We start from the raw sequence: 21,517 nt of genomic DNA, 5'->3' as shown, positions 1-21,517 counted from the left end.
ACTAATGAATTAAGTGCAGAAACACATTACAACCGGTGTAATTAATAAATATTTTTATATTATAACCGCTTATAATAATTCCATTGAGTTGATAATCTTTGAATCTTTGCTGATTCGATTTTCTGTCATTTTGCCATACCTTTCCCTTTCATTGTTCCTCAGCATTTCTGGATAACCCTCCTTAGGATAATGATAACAACATTTAAAATGAATTAATTATAAATAAATAAAGTTGGCTTTCAGCTACCAGTATAACTTTTTATGAATTTGTCAGCGGTTCGTTTATAAATCCTAAACTATGGTTTGTAGGTTTTCAAATAGTGGACTTATTCAAACTATACCAGTTATCATAATTTTATAGTTAATTTCAGTTGTCATTTATAGGGTTCGCTGCTTACTCAAATTATATTATATACTAGTAGTATGATTAACATACAACAATTGTATAAGAAGTAATTCATTCTTAACAACACCACACATGCTTGATGCACCAACATATTTGTACAAATTCTCAAAAAATAAATCAAGATATTTGATAGCACTATTCTTTATCCTTGTGTAGAATCACTCTTCTTTACAAAGTCTAGATGAGCAGTCTAGCATAGTGCAATAAGACTAGTTGCCCCATTGTTTTTATTATTGTTAATGAGGAAAAGCAAGGCTTTAAATTAAGTGTAGTTTGGATTATATACTATCATAAACATATCAAAGATGAAAAATAACAAGAGTGATAAGCTCTGTAATGATTTAAACGACATTAAGGCTATCTTTAATAAGTGTCTCAAGACAAAGATTCAGAAACAGGAGACAAAGATAATAGAGAAAAGTTGTGTCTCTATTACTGTCTCCGAACAAATTTTGTTTCAAGACAATGAAATTTTGCTTAATTTTGTATTTGTCTCTTTTCTTTTTCTCTAAGCATTCTGTGTTGTTGTTTTGACACTAGGGCTTTACCTTCTCAATGCTGTTATATTGAAGCAGTGTTACTGTGATGAATTCCTATTGCTCCTCTTGTTCTTCTTCCCTCTGAAAAACTTGGTCAAGTTTGGGATCACCTTCTTCTTCTTTTTGATGGTGAAAGGACTCACACGAGTTGCCGGTGAAGCAGACTTCTGAAATTTGGATCCCCTTGCAGGAGTCACACTGCCATTGGATTTGTTGCTCTTTTGAGACAATGATCTCTGCATCTGCAAGTCACTTGATGCATTATTTTTGCCTTTTCTTGGCCAATTCTCTAACTCTTCCCTACCTACTTTCTTTGTAACCAGCCTTTCTTTGTTATAGTCTTCTACTTTTGTCTCTTTGATTACAGTCTCAGCTATTTTAGCTCTTATCAGTATCTCTTTCTCACTAGCCTTGACAGCTTCAGTCCATGCCTTTGCTGCTGCAACCTTTTTGTCTGCGATTTTTTCAGCCTCGGCCGCACGATTAGTTAAATACTCGTATTCGAACTTTGAGATTGTGATCGACGATCTGTTCTGTGTAGCTAATCCTCTGTCTCTCATTGCATTCTCTGTGAGGGCTTCCAGCTTCTCTAAGGCTAAACTTTCGGATAATTTGATTGCTTCAAGCTCCTTCATGATGTGTTTCAACCTTTCCTCAGCCATGTCTTTCTCAAACTCAGATCTTTCTATCTCTGCTTTAGTTTTTGTAACCTCTTGATAAACAAGCTCTTTTTCTTTTTCTGCTGTCTCTATTTCTGCATTAAGCTTATTCAAAGAATGTTGTAAACTAGTTACTATTGATTTGTCCTTTTCCTCTGCTGCAATCAAACCTTCTAGTTTAGATTTTGCTCTCAAAATCTTGGAATTGAGATTTTGAACTTTTGTACCAGATTTTGATTCCTCCTTTAAGCCAACTGTCTCAGCACTCACTTGCTTCATCTCATTTCTTATCACATCCATAGATGCCATAAACTGGAAACCTTCTTCCCTTATTAAAGCTAAATCTTTCTTTGCTACCTCTACTTCTTCTTCTAGAGTCTCTAGCGGAGGAGACTCGCTTAATTCCTCCCATTTACCCGAAGCTCCTTCGATGTGTTCAGTGCTCTCATGTCTTCGAACCCTTTTATCCATTTCTTTGGCATGCTTCAGTTCGTTCTGCAAGACACCAACATCAGACAATGTCATAGCTAATTTCATTTCATGCTCTTTCGACTTATTTATCTCTTCAATACCCTCCTTCAACTTCTTTCTTAACTTTTCCAGTTCGAATAAAATCTCCTTGGCTTCCTTTTCTCTCCGAGCTTTGATGTCTTCCACTTCTTTTAAAGCATCAATCCTGGCCAATTCAACCAGCACTTGTTCTTCATTGGCTTCCTCAATCTCCTTCCTCAGCAATTCCACTGTTCTTGATCCGTGCATCACACTCGATAGGGATGCTTCCATTTCCATCTCAGCTTGTGATTTCTCTTTCAAAACAGCATCCACATCAAGCTTGAGCTGGAACAACTGGTGTTTAGCATATTCCAATTCTCTCATCACTTGTGAGTATTCATGGTTGTGGCTATTATCCTTCCTTTTTGCCTTGTGCAACTTCAATTCTAGTGATGCTCTTTCTTGCTTATGTGCCTTCACCTTGTAGCTAGATTTCTCAATCATAGAAGAAAGATCTTTCACTGTCTTCTTTGCAGTAGAAAGCTCATACTCTGCTTCAGCTTTCGCAGAATCCGCAGCCCGTCTTCTCTCTTTGTACCAACCAGCATCTCTTCTTGCTCTTTGAAGCTCTCTTGATGTTGAAGCGTACTTCTGAAGCAAAGAACATGCAAGAATAAACACACAAAAAATCTAATAAATTCATAAATTGCTTATAGTAAAACTATATATGAAGATTGAAGCGAAAACATACCGAAGATGATAAACAATCCATGTAGCTTTTCTTCAATGAAAGACTATTGAAATCTGCAATCCTACCAGGTAGCCAAAAAATGAAATTGTAACAAGGTTAACTAACTAGGTTACTTATTGAGACACTCAAGCAATGATTATAGGAAAACAGCATAAAGGGTAGCAAAATAAATGCCTTACCAGTCTGATAATGTTTATCCCAAGAAACAATGTTGGTGTTGGTGGTGAAAGTTTTTGTGGTTGAGAAATGTAAACAAAGCTCAAATGGCACAAATTAAAACAATAATAATAAATTATGCAACAGCAATAGCGACAGACTGATCAGGTGACTGGCTATTGTTGGACACATACGTCGTTGCTCATGTCCTAAACTATTCTTTTGGATCTTTCGTAATGTTTAATTTTCTGTCTTCTTTCAATAATATTCTTTTTCATTGCAATCAAGTATCAAAACTCTTGTCCTGGAATTTTCCGTTATTTTTTCTTTTTCATTGGACCCCATCAATTTTCGTTTTCTTTGGTCCACTAAATTTTGATCTTCTTAGTTTCATTAATTATTTATACTTTTACATAATTACATCGAGTGATACCGAAATTAATAATTTTTAGTAGAACATGATTTTAGTTTGTAACGAATTTTCATTACTAAATTTTGATTTTTTTTCCTTTAGTTTTTATATCAGATTGTCATATTAACGGATACAAATTTAGTTAAATCAATCTTTATTATTTAAAAAAAAAAAGTTTCTATTTATTTTTTAAATTTTTAAATCAATCCCCCTACAAAAATGAGCTATATTAGTTTTTAAATTAAAAATTTGACATGTGTGGACTAATTTGTTAATAAAATAAAATATTAAAAATTATTTTGGTGTTTTATAATTTATCAAAAACTAAAATGTCATACTAAACGTTTTTTGAAAAAATAATATAGGTATTACTCTAATTTATAATTTAAATATATATTCAATTCTACATCACTTATTTAACGTGTTCAATAGCTATATTTCAATTATTTTATGGTGGAAACTGATTTTATGTGAAGTTAATAGATGAGAGTCGTTAGATGAAAATTTAGTTAAATCAGTTAAATCATTTAACGGCTCTCTCAGCTATCAACTTCACGTAAAGTCGACTGTACCTGAGTTTCCGCCTTATTTTATTAGTAAAACATATTTCAATTCGGTATAAGATAACTACTAACTACAACGTGATAGTTAAGAACTATCAATGGTTTGACATGTTTAATACGGTTGATTAAATTATTTAATATAATAAATTTGAACATTTTAACTATGATTTGCAATGATTGGTGTGTGGATTAGAGGAAGCGAGAAGCGCGCAATTCCAAAAATGAAATTGCATGGTGATAGTCATACGTTGGAAGATCTTGCATGAAACTGAAGAAATTAAACTCTGGGAAGCAACCATTGATGGTTGTTGTTCTTCTTCAATTCATTTCCCTTTTAGAATTAATTGGATGAGATCGATCTTTCTAGAAGAAGAAGAAGAAGATGATGAAGGTGATGGATATGGAGAAATCATCTCTTTGCAACAGTGTGGTTAACTTCTTGTTGGAGGAAAACTACCTTCTAACCGCCTTCGAGCTCCTCCACGAGCTCCTCGACGACGGCCACAACGAACAAGCCATTCGCCTCAAACAATACTTCGCCGATCCCTCTCGCTTTCCTCCTCTTCAAATCTCTCGCCTCAACTCTCTCACATCATGCATGTTCTTCATTCTCTCTTTTAATTTCAAAATTAACCACCATTGTTGCTTGTTTCTTTCTAAATATGTGTGTGGGATTTATGATTTGATTAATGAGATGTTGATGCTTGAAATTTCAGTGATAGATCCGCAGACTCTGCTGCAAGAGAAAGAAGAGGCAGAAAGCAAGTTAGCCCTTACTGAATATGAGCTACGTTTGGCACAAGAAGACATCTCCAAGCTCAAAGCTGATTTAGAGAGCAAAACACAATTCCTTGATCAGCTTAATGGTACTTTTTCATCTTTCTTCCATGATATCTTATTTAAGAATTGTTGGTTGTTACAATGTTTATCTATGTAATCATCTGTCCAGTGCACAAGCATTTCGCATTAAAGCAGGATCCAGGAAAATACCGTATCTAAAAGGTGTAATGTAAGCAGCCTAAGCAGATAATTGCATTAGTGAAGTGACCTTGAGGTCACAGAGACAACTCAGCCATTGCTCTAAAGCTCCCCCTCACACGACAAGAAAAAAAATCATCTAAATTTACTTCTCTGAAACAAGTTTGTTGTGCTCTTGGTGTTTAGGATGTCTTTTTAAATGCTAAGCTTGCATGATCCTGAACTTGCATTTATATAGAGATTGTTGAAAAATACATTAATTTGCATTGGTGACATTCTTCTATGAGGATATATAATAGATATTATTGTTGTAATTCTTGCATGGTTGATGATGCTTCTACTGCGAATGCAGCTTCTCAATCAAGTAGTAAACATGATCCAGAGAGTGATGGGCAACAAATTCAAGAACAAAAGAACAATAATAATAGTAATACTTCATTCACTGATTTGGGACCACTCAAAAATACTGAACGAAGAGATCTTAACTATGCTGTGAAGGAATATCTTCTTTTTGCTGGCTACCGCCTTACTGCAATGACATTTTATGAAGAGGTAAGAATTGCATCTAATTCCACTTTTCGTTTTTCATTTTAACTACTTTCACTTTTGCATTTGTTGGCTTTATGTATTAGTACTTGATCAGATTAATTTGCTTCACACAACTTTTCTGCTCTATTTCTTGTTTATGTATTTTCAGTCCTGAGATATTTACCAAACACTGCCTTAATTTCGCGCAATGTTTAATTTGCAATAACTATTTCTGTAGGTTACAGATGTTAACCTAGATAGTGTGCAGAATTCACAAGCAGTAATACCAGATGCATTGCGTCATTACTATTATCACTATATTTCATCAACTTCAGGGGCTGCTGAGGTAATTTTTACACTCATGGTAGAAGTTGTTCATTGGTTCCTTCCTAAAGGGGTGTTGATGAATGGTCCAACTTGACGTCTTGGCTTAATCCTTAAATATTAGAATTGTGTCTATCTTGTGTTTGCATACACATATTAATGCATTTTTTTTTATAGGCCTTTCAAGATTCATGTAAATATAGTATAACCAATATGCAGGAAAAAATTGCCCAACTTCGAGAAAATGAGATGTTGCTCAAAGAAAATCAGAGGTTGAATCAAGAAATGGAGACGTTGTTGAATGATAAAAAATTGGCTGATGATAAAGTAGACACATTGACTAAATCCTTGGAGGTACTGAAGAAAGAACTTAAAGACAAAGAGAACCTGGTAGGTCTTATATGCTTCTGAAAAGTCTCAGTTAAATAATGTTCATATTCTCTAAAGTATATCCTAGATAGTGACTTGTGAGATTCTTTGCTCTATTTTAGGCACAATTGTTAAAGCAATCATTGGAGAATCAAAGAAAGGAGCTCCGTGTTTGCAGAACCGATATCATGAAGATGAAAAAGCGTATTGATGGATCTAATTCTGCAGAGTCTTTAGATAAGTACAAGAAAGAAATTAAGAACTTGCATATAGAAATCAAAAGGTTGAAGGTAAAGAATGAAGCTCCTGAAGCTCTCAGTTCTATTGGTTCTGAAAATGAAACTGTTGCTGAAGACAAAGTGATTGAAATTCATGAGGACAAGGGATCATTCTCCCACCCTGTTGAGGAGGATAACAAGAGTGACGCACGGAGAGATGATGCTCAATCACCACCATCAGTTGTTAGAACTCCTAGTGATTATGATGATAAACATGAAGATGCATTAGTTGATGGATTGCTTAGTCCTTCAAATGTAGATGCTGCTATTGAAAATGTTGAAATTGTTTCTGAGCATAGTGAAGCCAAAAATGATGATATCAGGTTACAAATAAAGTTAGACAAAGTAAATAATGAAGCAATATCTGAGAAGACGGTAAGTCAATTGTTCATCAGCTTTAATGATGTAAATAATGAAAGAGAATTTACTTACCTATATCAAAATGTAAATTATGTACTATTGATCTTATATGTGTTTGTTGTTATTTGACAGGGATTAGTAATCATTCAGATACTTGCGGACGCTTTGCCTAAAATTGTTCCTTATGTTTTGATCAACCATCGTGAGGTTTGTCAGTCACTAATTTAGAGTTTAAGGTTTAGGATTTACAACATATATTGAATTAGTATTGATCATTTCCAGGAGCTAATTCCTCTAATCATGTGTGCAATCGAGCACCATCCAGATAGCAGCACTCGCGATTCCTTGACTCATACATTGTTTAACTTGATCAAGCGCCCTGATGAACAACAAAGAAGAATAATAATGGAGGTTAGTTATATTATATTTCTTAGGATTTTCAAGGACGCCGTTCATCAATGCAACATGTTTTTTTCTTTCTTATCATTTCAGGCATGTGTTAGCCTTGCAAAGAATGTGGGAGAGATGAGAACAGAAACAGAATTGCTTCCTCAATGTTGGGAACAAGTACATATATCATGCCTTGATTTGTTCAAGTTTCTCTACTTTGCCATTCTAAATTAGGATCAAAGTTTATTATAATTTGTTGATATTATGGATTTTATACAGATAAGTCACATGTATGAGGAGCGTAGGTTGCTTGTTGCTCAATCATGTGGAGATCTAGCAGAATATGTGCGGCCGGAGATTCGCGACTCTCTTATTTTATCCATTGTGCAGCAACTAATAGAAGATGCTGCCATCATTGTTCGAGCAGCCGCGGCTCACAATCTGGCTATGCTGCTTCCATTTTTCCTGAACATGGATAAATATTTCAAGGTCAGCAATCATGGAGAAGATTTCTGACTTGAGAGAATTGGCTGCAATGTAAGCTCTGGAATAGGTTGAAGCCATGGTCCAGGGAATGGAGCCTTTTATATTATTCTTCCTATAATATAATATTGACAAATTTTCAAGAATAAAGTATAGAAAGATTTAAGACAAATGTGTTTGCTCCAATTATTTTCTTTCATTTGATGTTGTTAGGTGGAGGAGTTGATGTTCCAATTGATATGTGATCCCTCAGGAGTGGTAGTGGAAACTACTCTCAAGGAATTGGTTCCTGCAGTTATCAAATGGGGAAATAACTATGAACATGTCTTGAGAGGTTTACTCTCTCTTATGTTAACTTCTGCTCAGGTATTTTTAGAAAAACTTTGAATGTTCTTGAAGCATATTTACTGCCCAGATCAAGAGTATTCATAACTTTCTTATGGAGCATGTATTAAGTGTTAGCAATCATTTTGAGTGGAATTTTGTGCCTCCAAATTGCAGAATTGTCCTCCTATATCAACTGTTAAAGCTTCTATTGATTCACATCTTCATGTTCTTGGTGAAAGAGAGAGATGGAATATAGATTGTCTATTGAGAATGTTGGTGGAATTGCTCCCTGTGGTGCACCAGAAAGCAATTGAGACTTGTCCCTTTTCATCTACCACTGAATCTAAGAAAGTGGTGTTCTCTACCACATTACTTGAATCGTACGCAAGGTAAGCTTAGAAGAAAAATGTTGACCATGAAATAAATAAGACCATTATTAGACATGTAAAATAATGTATGAAACAAAAATTTGGGCCTTGAACGTCGCATCTTTTCATCATAATAAGATTATGTTCAGTAAGTATTTCAAGACAGAAAAAGATAATAGAGACAAATATAAGAAAGAAAGATTTCATCCCATTTTTTTCTCCCAATTTCCAAGATAGAAATATTTTGTCCTTTTGTGTATATATCTCCTCTTTCAAATATGTTTATGTTTCCTAATATTTCTGAATGGCCATAATCTAAAACCATTATGATAAGCATAGCACACATGAGTAAGCAAAAACACATACAGAAGCGTGCATGATTTTATTCTCAATGCTGATGAACTGATCATGAATGGTCTCCACTTTCTGGTAGGGAACATGTTGAATGGGAAGCATTTGAATGGATGCATGTTGAGTGCTTTCCCAAATTGATACAGCTAGCTTGCTTGTTACCATGGAAAGAAGATAACTTACGGAGCCGAATCTCAAAGGTCACTATAGTCTCTAGTCTCTACCTTTTCTTTATTGTGTATAAGGAGCATGGTTAACAACTGAATGATGATTTTGTTGAATGATTTTTGCAGTTTCTGTTATCTGTTTCTGAAATGTTTGGGGAATCCTACACAACATGCATAATGCTACCTGTATTTTTAACAGCAGTTGGGGATGATGCCGATTTCACATACTTTCCAACTTCTATTCATTCTAGAATTAAAGGTAACTATACGATTTAATATAAAACCATTTACATCATTACTGTATTTGGCATCTGATCACTTGTTGTAGGTTTGAGACCAAGGAATGTTGTTGCTGAAAAGATTGCTGCATCATGTGTGCTACCACTTCTGCTAGCTGGAATTTTGGGAGCTCCAGGGAAAAGAGATCAGTTAGCAGAGTACTTGAGAAATCTTCTACTAAAAGAAGACAGTTCCAAGAAGGAGAATCCTTCATCCAAACACACCCTTGAGATTATTAATGCCGTTCGCTTTATTTGGTTTGTCAATCCTCTAACTAATCTATAGAGATTCTTAATTAGATTCTTACAGTTTAAAATCTCTTATCTATATATGAGCTTATATATATTGAAAACATTTTTGTAGCATATATGAAGAAAACCATGGTATGATATTTGATATCATATGGAACATGGTTGTTAGCTCAAATGAGGAAATAAAAACAAGTGCTGCCAATCTGCTCAAAGTTATTGTAAGATTATATTGTTTTTCTTAGTTATTTTGTTTGAGTTAAATTGTTCTGTTTGTCCTTATAATTTCACTAATTTATAACTGAGTCTCTACACTTTTAAAGTTTTTAATTGGATTCCTACTTTCTACACTAGTTTTAATTTTGTAATCACATCCTTACCATACCAAAACATGTTTAACTTAACGATATGCTGAGGCATATTCGTTAGTAGTTTGAGATAGATGAAAACGTTTTTGTAATATTTATTGTTAAAAAGAATTTAATTACCACTTTAAAACTGGTATAGAGACCTAATTAAAAAATTTTAAAATATAAGATCTAATTACAAATTTGAAAAAATTACAAAGACCAACAAACTAGTTTAACTTTTTGTTTGTTACCAGTTATGTCTATGCAGAAACTAACATATAAGGGGTCTTTAATACATGATAGGTGCAATATGTTGATGCAAAGGTTGCTTCAACAAATGTGTTACCTGCTTTAGTTACTCTTGGATCTGACCAAAACATCAATGTCAAGTGTGCCAGCATTGAAGCTTTTGGTGCTGTGGCTCAAAACTTCAAAGTTGACATGGTATCTCTCAAAACTCTGTCAATATTGATACAGATTTTTTTAAGTTACTAATACTCAAATGGATATGTTGCAGATAGTTGACAAGATAAGAGTTCAAATGGGTGCATTTCTTGAAGAAAGATCCCATGAAGCCACCATTGCTGTCATTCATGCTCTGGTGGTTGCAGTGCCTCATACAACAGAACAGCTTAGAGATTATATCCTTCAGAAAGAAAATTTCTAGAAATCATATTAAATTATCAATGTTTTGGAAAATTTTCTGTTACTTTTCAGGTTCACCAAAATTCTATCATTTCATTTGTTTTCTTCAACTTGATGATGTTACATCTTTTGTCCAAGATTGCTCAACTCACAGCCGCTCCATCTACTGCTTCAGGGGATTTGATTCCTCGGCGAGAGCGAGCTAACGCATTTTGTGAGGCGATTCGCGCTCTAGATGCTACAGGTTTGTTTGATTAATTACTCTTTTTGTTTCAAAATATCTGTCGCTAAAAGACTTGGTACAATCACATTTATATAAATAAGTGCAAAATATGATGTTAATGTAAAAGAATAAACAAGAAAATGCCAATACAGGCACCAAGAAAAAATCATTGTATTCGGATCAAAGATATTCTTTGGTGACTAAGTTAGTTGATTTTTTAGTACTAAAAACTTAGAATCAGAACCAAAAACAAAAGATATTCAATCTAGTAGTGTGAAAACTAAATTACAACATAGTGTGAACTCTTAACTTGTACTATTAGAATGCCTTTAGATTCTAACTCTAAGACAAAATTACAAAGTAATAGAGAATTAATACAAATAATTTCTATCTTCATTTTCAACGAGTACAAAAAATTCAAAAATTTTGTCCTTGATTAAGAAATACTGTGCAAAACCAAATTTTAATATTTGTCTTGTGCATGCATGCATGTTGTAGATCTTGGTGCAAATAGTGTTAAGGAATTCCTGCTACCATCTATACATAACCTATTGAAAGACGTGGATGCATTGGATCCAGCACACAAAGAAGCGCTTGAGATCATAATGAAGGAGAGATCAGGAGCAAGCACCAGATTGAGAAGTCAACACTCACGTGCATCATCACTTAGCAACCTCTTTGGTGAGAGAGAGTTGCGCACCAAGAGAGACAGCACAGACACGCCACCCGAGGCGAATAATCTTTCGCCTAGGGCAGCGGCCTTGGCTGCCTCCGGGGAGGATACTAGATTTCGGAGACTCATGATGGGACATTTTAGCGAGATACTTCGTGCCAAGGGAAGATCACCTGACGAAGCTCAAAATCCATAGGAGCTGAGGTTGTATTTTATGTGCCGAGTTTTTTTTTTTTCATTTTTTTTATATATATTGCTTTATTTTAAAAAATGTTCGAACAGTATATTTATTTATTTGTAATACTAATATCAAATTCACATTCATCATTTTTTCTTCAATTATATTTTAGTTTAATTTTCAGGATTAAACGTTTATTTATTACATGTATTTATTTATTTATAATAATCTTATTTTTTATTCACATTAATTATCATACTAATACTATGATTCATGGGAAAAACATTAGTACTAAATTTATAGCTTTACCTAATCTACATTAGAACTATAAAGTAATATAAAGTGATGGAGTACAAATGATGACTATTACGGTAAATGCACTGCTAAAATACTTCAAACTTAGTAGCACCCCATCCTTCAAATTTTATTATGAAAATATTGCATGCTTTTTTTTTTGGTGACAAAATATTGCATGCTTATTATCAAGCATGACAGATGAAAATCAATTAACTTTTATCAGAATCATAAATTTCACATTGGCTGGAAATAGAAATGAAACAATCTTTATAAGAGTAGTGAATATTTCTTTTTAGGCACATTTTGATAAGTGAACGTGGAGACTTTAATTAATATCTCTTTATCTATTTATAATTTATAAAAATTTATATTAATTTTTTATACAATAAATTTTACTCATTTTTGTTTTTTCCAATAATACTACATCAGCAATTTTAAATACATGACAACGTATGAAAATCAACCAATCATTTTTAAAAAAAAATTTAAAAATTAAAAATTAAATTCTTACCTATTATTATTCAACTGAAAGATAAATTATTAATTAAATATAATAAATATATACAAATAAAGTATCATAATAATCATAATTATAAAAAATTTCAATTACAAATATTCAAATCCCATATTATTTGATTTACTTATACATATTATATAATTAAGACTCTTACTATTACACTATTGACTCTTCTTACAAATTATGCTACATACTATTCTTATTACTATTACTTTATTTCTTATTCTCTCATTCAAATTATTAAAAAATACTCCAAATAAGTTCAAATTTTTTAGCACAATATTTTTTTATTAGATAATTTAAATATATCATGGTTACAAAATTAATTTATAATTTTATATTATATTGCATTTAAATATATAAAATTATTATTTCACAATATTTTTATTCAAATTTATTTTTTTAATTATTTGCAAACAATTAAAACAACAAATATGTAGATTTGTATAACTCTAATATAAAAAAATTATATCTTTTTTAAAAAAATTGACTTCAAATTCCTAAAAACAATAATCTATAATTCAATTTGTATTATATTTTTGTTGAATAATTATATGAAATTATATACAAATTATTAAATAAATATTTTTACAAAATATTTTTAATATAAAATACCTCAAATTTAATATTAATATACATATTATCTAATCGATCAATCTCTAAATAATATTAAAATATATTATATAAGTATAACTAATTTAACCCCGCACTATTTCGCAGCTCTCATTCTAATTTCTCTTACTATCAAAACAAAAGCCTAAGTTAAAACATCGCTTCAAATAGTGAAAATAATACTTATAATCCATAGATATATTTATACCTATGAACTATAGTATTTTAATTATTTATATATAAATATCAATACACAAGATGTAATAACCTAGCTAGCTAGCTGTAATTAATTACCCCCTGACCTATATTTTGGAAATGGAATTTGGCCGGACTCAATAAGTTGAATGTCTTGGACAAGAAGCTCATAGTGCTTCTTCACTTGTTCTGCAGTTTTTCCATTGCCAACAACCTTAGCAACATTGTTCCAACGTTCAGGATTGTTCTTGTCATATGCAGCTATTGCCCTTTCAAAAGCTTTGTTCTCCTCAACAGTCCATGCATTATTATCGGCACTACTTGATGATGCTGAAGACATTATTATTATTATTATTATTATTATTATTATTATTATTATTATCTAGCTACGAAGAAACAAAAACAAATTAATTAAAAGATAAACTAATAATTATGCAACGAGCTTGCTAAGTTACAGAATGATAAATAATTAGTAATAAGGATGAAGATATACAAAAATTAAAAACATTGCATTATTATATGTAATAATAAAGAGGGTATATATATGTTATAAGAAATTGAAGGGTATATGAAAGTGAACTTGACTTGTATATGCATGAAGGGAGTCGTCTTTTATAGTGGCGGTTATCAAGAAGACCTAATTGGTGAAAGAAAGTGAAATTCTAATGAATTTTTATTTATTTATTTTTGACGGGGTTCATTATGAACCACAAAGTAAAGTAAGGACCATCAGCATAATTTTGGAGAATCAGAATCAGTTTATGTATCTTCAAGAAGAGTTACTGTGTCGGCTAATTAAACGTACATTATTCTTCATGTTATTGGGGTACTCATATATTTAAATGGTTTTAATATGAAAAGAAGATATTTTGGTGAATTGTTGTATCTGTGTTAAATATATTTTAAATACGAAATTTATTTGATATTGATTTAATAGGCATATTTTTTATATTTAATTGTATCTTAATAAAAAATAAAAAAAATATTTTTTCAGAAATCAAAGTTCATATCAAGTCCAAGTTCAATGAACATATCAAGTTCGTTCTTTCTATTTCTTTTAACAAATATTCTCTACATACAAGTCATTTTTTTATATAAGTCCATACAAATCTCTTTAACCTAATTCACCTCACGCGCCAGTGCGCCACTATCTAACCAACTTTTCAATCAACGCATGAATATATAACTGTCTTTTTCAAAAAAATTTCATTTTCGTTTCCAAATTTTCTCAGCATTTTCAATCTACGTTTTCTTCTATCTCTACGATCTCTGTGTTTCTTTTCGTTCGTTCTCTGCGTTCTCTTTCTTCGTTTTTCGCAATTTTCTTCGTTCTCTACATTTTTAAAATCAAGCTCTAAAATCAGTTTTGAATAGTTATCTCGTTGTTGAAGATAATGAATGATTCCAAGTTCAGATTGTCAATTGAACCAGAGCGAAGTGGATTATTGTTTTGAATCCAACCAAGTGACTGAAGTATGGTTCGATTCTAGTTAATGTTTTCGTTAGTAGTTTATGATTCTGTAGGTGAATAATGTTATTTTTGTTTGTGAAAATTATTGTTCATCGTTGATAGTTTGAATTGAATGTAATGTGGGAGTTCTGCATTAAAAAAAATATTTTTATGTATTTGCAGTAAATTTTGATGTAAAACTAAAATATTTATGTATATTGTTTAAGAATTTTTTGTGTATGTGTACTGATAATTTCTGCATAATTCAAAACACTTCTTCTCCCTCCTTCGCATCTTCTGCTACTTCTTCTTCTTCTTTTTCATCATCATCGTCATCTTTTTTTTTTCTTATTCATTTTTTTCTTCTTGTTTTACCTTCTCAAGTTTCTTCTTGTTTTCCTCTCTTAACAAGAATAAAAAAAAATCAAATAAAGAAGAAGAAGAAACACATAATGCTACAAAATTACTAGGAAGAAGATGAACATATATTCATTCAACTAAAAGAAAGAAAGAAATAAGAAAAAAATTAGCATTAAAGAAAATATTTTTGTGTATATACAGCAAATCTCGGTGTAAAACTAAGATATTTATGTGTATTGTTTAAGAATTTTCAATGTATTTAAAAACTCTTCCTCTTTTTCCTCCTCATTTTCGGTTGCTTTTTCTTCTTCTTTTTCTTTTTTTTTTTATTCAACTTTTCCTTCTTGTTTTACCTTCTCAAGTTTTTTCTTATTTTACTCTCTTAACAAGAATAAAAATACATAATGCTGCAAAATTACTTGGAAGATAATGAACTTACATTCATTCAACTAAAAGAAAGAAAGAAATAAGGAAAAAAAGAAGAAAAAAATGTAGCATTAAAGGAAATATTTTTGTGTATTTGCAGCAAATTTTGGTGTAAAACGAAGATATTTATGTGTATCGTTTAAGAATTTTCGGTGTTTTTGTACTGATAAGTTCTGCATAATTCAAAACAACTCTTCCTCTTCTTCTTCCTCATCTTCTGCTGCTTCTTCTTCTTTTTTTTCATCATCATCACCATCTTCTTCTTCTTTTTTTTCTTATTCATCTTTTCCTTCTTGTTTTACCTTCTCAAATTTCTTCTTATTTTACTCTCTTAACTGGAATAAAAATAAAAAAATAAAAAAAGAAGAAAAAACACATAATGCTACAAAATTACTTGAAAGATGATGAACTTACATTCATTCAACTAAAAGAAAGAAAGAAATAAGAAAAAAAGAAGAAGAAAAAAAATGTAGCATTAAAGGAAATATTTTTGTATATTTGCAGCAAATTTCGGTGTAAAACGAAGATATTTATGTGTATTATGTATGTTTAAAAATTTTCGGTGTTTTTGTACTGATAAGTTCTGTATAATTCAAAATTCTTCCACTTCCTCCTCATCATCTTCTACTGTTTCTTCTTGTATTTTTTTCTTCTTTTCTTTTCTACTTCTTATTTTACCTTCTCAAGTTTTTTCTTGTTTTACTTTCTTAACAAGAATGAAAATAAAAAAGAATCAAATAAAGAAGAAGAAACATATAATGCTGCAAAATTACTTGAAAGATGATGAACTTACATTCATTCAACTGAAAAAAAAAGAAAGAAAGAAGGATAAAAAGAAGAAGAAAAAACTGCAGCATTAAAGGAAACATTTTTGTGTATTTGTAGCAAATTTCGGTGTAAAACGAAGATATTTATATGTATCGTTTTAAGATTTTCGGTGTTTTTGTACTAATAAATTTTGCATAATTCAAAACTCTTCCTCTTCTTTCTCCTTATCTTTTGCTGCTTCTTCTTCTTCATCTTCTTATTTCATTTACTCATAATTCTTTTCGAATTCAGTTTCGAAACTTCCTTCACTTTTCATGATGATTTTGAGAAATTTTTGAGAAATTTTGATCCTTATTTGAATTTTGAGTGTTGCAATTTTGATGGAGGGAGAAGAACTAACCATTTGTCATAATGGTTTTGGCACTATTCAAGAGTTGGAAAAACGCGTGTTTACATGCAATTTAAACTGAGGGTTATTTTTGTTGGATTTTAATCAACTTATATGAAGTTGTATGCTAAAAAGGCTTGTATGTATAGTAGACCTCTTAATCAATAATATAAATTTTTGTTATTAATAACAATTTTATATAGGAGAATTCTATGGTGACATTAATTTTGGTGACTAAAATTGGCATAAGTTTGACCTACAAATAAAATATTAACACATGACAAGAAAATTAAATCTAAGACCAAAATATTTTTCTCTCTTATAATTTCTTATGATTACTTTTATTAAAATAATTTTTTATAATTATTTATATAATTATAAAAAATAATTTCAAAAAGATAATACCAAAATAATTTTTTTAATTATATTTATAATTATTATTTTATTATTATTTTTATTTTTAAAAAATAATTTTTTATTATTATTTTTACTAAAATATTATTTATAATTATTCTTATTTTTTAATTATTTATTATTATTTTTTTAATAATTTCTAAAAATAATACCAAAATTATCTTTTAATTATTTTTATTTTTAAAAAATAATTTTTCATAATTATTTTTATTATTACTTTTACCAAAATAATTTTTTATAATTAATTTTTTATAATTTTAAAAACTAACACCAAAATATATTCTCTCTAAAATTATTTTAGTAAAAATAATTATAAAAATAGTTATAAGAAATTAGTTTTTAAAAATAAAAATAATAATAAAATAATAATTATAAATATAATAAAAAAATTATTTTGGTGTTATTTTTTTAAAATTATTTTTTATAATTATAAAAAATTATTTTGATAAAAATAATCATAAAAAATTATAAAAAAAATTATTTTAATCTTAAATTTAATTTTCTTGTCATATTTAGTATTTTATTTATAAATCAAATTTATACCTCCTTTAATATTATCATAAAATTCTCCTTTTATATATATATATATATATATATATATATATATATATATATATATATATATATTTCTGCCAACTTCTGCCAACTCTTATTTATAATTGTGTTTAATGGAAGTGTATTCACAGATGTGTCTAATAAAAATATCATTTTTATGGCTGTGTTTAACAGAAATGTCTTTATATATATATTTTCTGGATGTGTCTCTTTATATATGTATTTAAAATATAATAATTAATTATGGTTCCGCTATGTTACCAACAATATTTCTGCCAACTCTTATATATAACTGTGTTTAATGGAAGTGTCTTCATAAATGTGTCTAATAAAAATATCTTTTTTATAGCTGTGTTTAACAGAAGTGTCTTTATATATATATATTTTTTCTGGATGTGTCTACTTATATATGTATTTAAAATATAATAATTAATTATTATTAACAATAAATTAATAGATAATATATTGATACCCTATACTTTTTTATATATATATATATATATATATACACATAGCTTTCAGCAACTTGGAAAATTTGACCCCGCCCTATGGGCCTATGGTTGCAAATATCTTTCAAGTAGAACTTCAGATAGAATTGGAATAAGTTAAGTATATTCGTAAGTTAAAGTATATTTTGAAAATTAATTTGGGTTGAAATAATGGTTAATTCATTAATTTGTTTAAGTAAGTATTAAAAGTTTAAATTTTATATTGTACATGTAATAATAATTTTTATTTAATTTTTAACAAATTAATTCTTAATTTATCAGACAAAAAATATTATAAAAAATAAAAAATATATATTTTAAAAATTAAAATAATATTTTATATATATAATAATTTATTGATGAAAATAAACTCTCAAATAGAGATTAAATTAGTCATCTAGACTAAGAAATACATAAGAAAAACTCAACATATCTTATGATTGTTAATTGATATGCACGGATAATTTCGAACTTAATTATACACAATAATCTTGCATTCTTCGAATCTTTACGATATTTTTTGTCATCAAGCTATATCTTTCATAATGAGAATATTATATACCTGTCCTAGAACATATGACATATCTACACAATTTTATATCAATCAATTTAAAATTATTAGACATATTTTTATAAATTAAAATTAACGGTAGTATAAATGTTAAAAACAGACATAAACCTGGGTTACACCTTATAACGATCTTATTAATATTCAAGTTTTACAAAATTTAACATAAACAATCTTTATAGTAGGTAACAATTATAACTCAACAGTTGCTAAAAATTAATTTTTATAAAGAGATTTGAGCAATATAATACGGATCCTGCTAGGGAGACAATGGATTATTTGTACAATGTGTACAATGGACTATTGAGTTACAAAATGAACATCTCCCATACTATCTAGAATAACCATTCGAGTACTAGCGATAATAAACATCTTCCCAAAAACTTAAACTGATTTTGGGGTTCACCAAAACTCGAACTCTTGATCTTTCAAATCTAGCGCTCTAATACCATGTATGATACCACTCATCCCAAAAGCTTCAACTGATGGGAAAAGGTAACACTAATGATTATATCTCTAATACTCTCTAAACTTTCATTGTATACATTGTATAAATATTCCATTGGCTCCTCATACTTTCCCATATAATAAATTTGAAGAGTAGAATTAGACTGTTAATTAAAATATTTTTTTGATGAATATATATAGTGTCTTTGTTAGTACAACATATATATACGAATTCATCCACAGGGAAAACCCTAATTTATTTTGTCCTTTTTCTCCTCCAATTACTAAAGAACATGAAACCATAAGAATCAGCAACTTTAATTTATGCACGTGATGAAGAAGAATATAATAATCTAATATGTATAATAATAGTTAGGTTGGTCCTATTCGATCCTGATAATAAAGTTGCTGGCTTGCTACAAATAAAGAGATATACATTCTAATTTGTTTGAGTGAATCTAAAAAAAAAAAAAAAAAAATCAAAATATCAAGTAAGATGAGTTGGATAGCATTTATGTGGATCACATCAAATTATGACGTATTGATATGATGCAATGCTCATCACATGCAAATGATTTTGTTTTTGTATGATTTGGAATTTAAAATTTTGAATTTAGAATTATGGTTTAAAATTTAGAATTTAAAAAAATTATTGACTGATTTTAGTTAATACAATGTTGATTTTTTAGTTGAACTCTAAATTATATAATGTCCTAATTAATTATAAAGAGGAATGACAACTCTTATTTTATGGGTTTTAGCAAAAGAAAAAATTTAATATCATTTAATAATTATTATTTTAAGTTTTTTTTATCATTAGAGATATAATTATTAACGTATTTCTTTTTATAAAGTTAAATTTTTGAGAGAAATTATTTTATGATATGATATTAGAATTTTTATAAATTAAAGATTTAGAGTTTAATTCTTATTGATTTTAAAAAATTAATTTTAGCATAAGTCCAATAAAAAAAACTCACATAAACATAAAAAAAAACTCTTGTATAAGAGATATATTAGAAATATAACCATTTGTAACTCTTCATACAAACTTAAACGTTTGATATTATTTTACATCAGTTATATAGAATAATTCTACATATGTAATTAATGGGGAAATAATGACTTTACCTAATGAGAAATCTTCATCATCAGATTCTAATTTTTACCATGAACTATAGGTAGAATAATGCTACACAATCAACAAATTTTATTATTTTTTTAGTTAATATTTAATTAATTCTAAATATTAAAGACTAAATTTTAGATTCTAAATAATCTTAAATTTTAATAATATAAAAATTAAATATTAACCCAAAATACTAATTAATATTAACAAAAAAAATGTTGATCCCTAAATATTTTTCCTATAAATCATAGAAATGATTTCTATTCAAAATATACATACCCTACCTTTAATTTTTCTTTTCACTCTCACTTAACTAACTTGATGGTTAGAATCCTTGTATGTACCACTCCAATGCAATCATTATTGTTCTTCAAGCCCAGCATGATTGCAAGTCTACCCCTCGGAATCAAAGGACTAACCCAACCTTGAATCAAAGTTAATGCTTCTTCAAACACTACTTACCACTATATAATTAAAGACTCTTAGCTTGTAGTGACAAATCTTATGAAATTCAACAAATGGAGCTAGCACTAGCATTTTCAATCCATATATATATATCACATAGCCATCATCATATATAAGTCATCATTGTATGTCCAGTTCCCCAACCACCATTTCCACCAATTCTAATATCCTAATTGACCATTTCAACACAAAACTTTAAAATAATTAATTACCCTAATTATTATTAAATAACTACTTGGAATCACTATAAGAAAAAAAAAATAGTATTTGTGTAAAAAAAATGTTACAAAAAAAATGTTAATTTTGATACGAAAAAAATTTGTAACTAAAAAAATTGTTACAAAGTTGTTGCAAAAAAATTCTTGAATTTTATGACAAATATATAATTTTTTATTATAAAATATTTAAAATTTTTAAAATAAATAGATATTCTGTTATAAAATATTTTAAATTTTTGTATTAACTTAATCTTTTGTTACAAAACATTATAATATTTTGTAGTAAAATAATTTAATACGAAAGCCAACATTTGTAACAAAAAAAAATCATATTATTATAAAATATTAGAATATTTTGTAACAAATTTTTTATTTTTAAAAATATTTTTATTTTGTAATAATAAATAAATTTTTTAAAATAATAATTTTAAATTTAATACAAAATTTTTGTTACAATTTTTTTTTTTTTTTTTAGTGAGTGCAATGTCCACCACTACTGTCAAAGTGCGTGGGAACCTTACTTGGAGACGTGGAGTTCAACTTTTGATGCCACGCCAAAGACTTTAATTTGTTATTATATCATATTTGTAGCAACCATGAATGAGTCAACAATCACACCAAATCAACCCTCTCCAATTAATAGTATCCAACTCAATACACATTTAGTGTAATAAGGTGTACATAGAGTCACTATAAGTGAAGTATCACATAAATCAATTTTCG

General features: G+C 29.1%; 2 protein-coding genes across 3 annotated transcripts; one reads left to right on the top strand and one right to left on the bottom strand.

Moving 5' to 3' along the window:
• Positions 1-662: 662 nt before the first annotated feature.
• Positions 663-3,309, bottom strand: LOC112751442 (protein PLASTID MOVEMENT IMPAIRED 2). Of its 2 annotated transcripts, none has more exons than XM_025800589.3 (3): positions 3,027-3,309; positions 2,848-2,908; positions 663-2,747 (listed from the first exon to the last, which is right to left on the bottom strand). In XM_025800589.3, the coding sequence occupies exons 2-3, from the start codon at positions 2,866-2,868 to the stop codon at positions 984-986; spliced, it is 1,785 nt and encodes a 594-aa protein (XP_025656374.1). In that variant the 5' UTR covers positions 2,869-2,908; positions 3,027-3,309; the 3' UTR covers positions 663-983. The 2 variants fall into 2 exon arrangements, with proteins under 2 accessions (XP_025656374.1, XP_072073364.1); XM_072217263.1 differs by having other exon boundaries at positions 2,848-2,900; positions 3,027-3,112.
• Positions 3,310-4,372: 1,063 nt separating this feature from the next.
• LOC112751441 (uncharacterized) lies at positions 4,373-11,643 on the top strand. Its single transcript, XM_025800588.2, has 20 exons — positions 4,373-4,574; positions 4,695-4,844; positions 5,309-5,508; positions 5,723-5,830; positions 6,028-6,198; positions 6,300-6,830; positions 6,948-7,022; positions 7,098-7,226; positions 7,308-7,382; positions 7,485-7,694; positions 7,902-8,054; positions 8,190-8,404; positions 8,817-8,934; positions 9,028-9,160; positions 9,230-9,437; positions 9,544-9,649; positions 10,082-10,222; positions 10,296-10,419; positions 10,548-10,667; positions 11,145-11,643. The coding sequence occupies exons 1-20, from the start codon at positions 4,373-4,375 to the stop codon at positions 11,513-11,515; spliced, it is 3,540 nt and encodes a 1,179-aa protein (XP_025656373.2). The 3' UTR covers positions 11,516-11,643.
• Positions 11,644-21,517: the final 9,874 nt, after the last annotated feature.

This window comes from Arachis hypogaea, chromosome 15 (assembly GCF_003086295.3).
Source record: "Arachis hypogaea cultivar Tifrunner chromosome 15, arahy.Tifrunner.gnm2.J5K5, whole genome shotgun sequence".
Taxonomy (NCBI): Eukaryota; Viridiplantae; Streptophyta; class Magnoliopsida; order Fabales; family Fabaceae; genus Arachis; species Arachis hypogaea.
Note: the sequence above shows the minus strand (reverse complement) of the source record. Positions and strands in the feature narration are given on the sequence as shown.

Coding starts and splice junctions, on each gene's coding strand:
- LOC112751442 (XM_025800589.3), bottom strand. CDS start 2,868: ATGGATTGTTTATCATCTTCG. Junction 2,748..2,847: donor TGGATTGTTTATCATCTTCG/GTATGTTTTCGC, acceptor TCTTTGCTTCAG/AAGTACGCTTCAACATCAAG.
- LOC112751441 (XM_025800588.2), top strand. CDS start 4,373: ATGGATATGGAGAAATCATCTCTTTGCAACAGTGTGGTTAACTTCTTG. Junction 6,199..6,299: donor TTAAAGACAAAGAGAACCTG/GTAGGTCTTATA, acceptor GCTCTATTTTAG/GCACAATTGTTAAAGCAATC. Junction 7,383..7,484: donor TTCCTCAATGTTGGGAACAA/GTACATATATCA, acceptor GATTTTATACAG/ATAAGTCACATGTATGAGGA.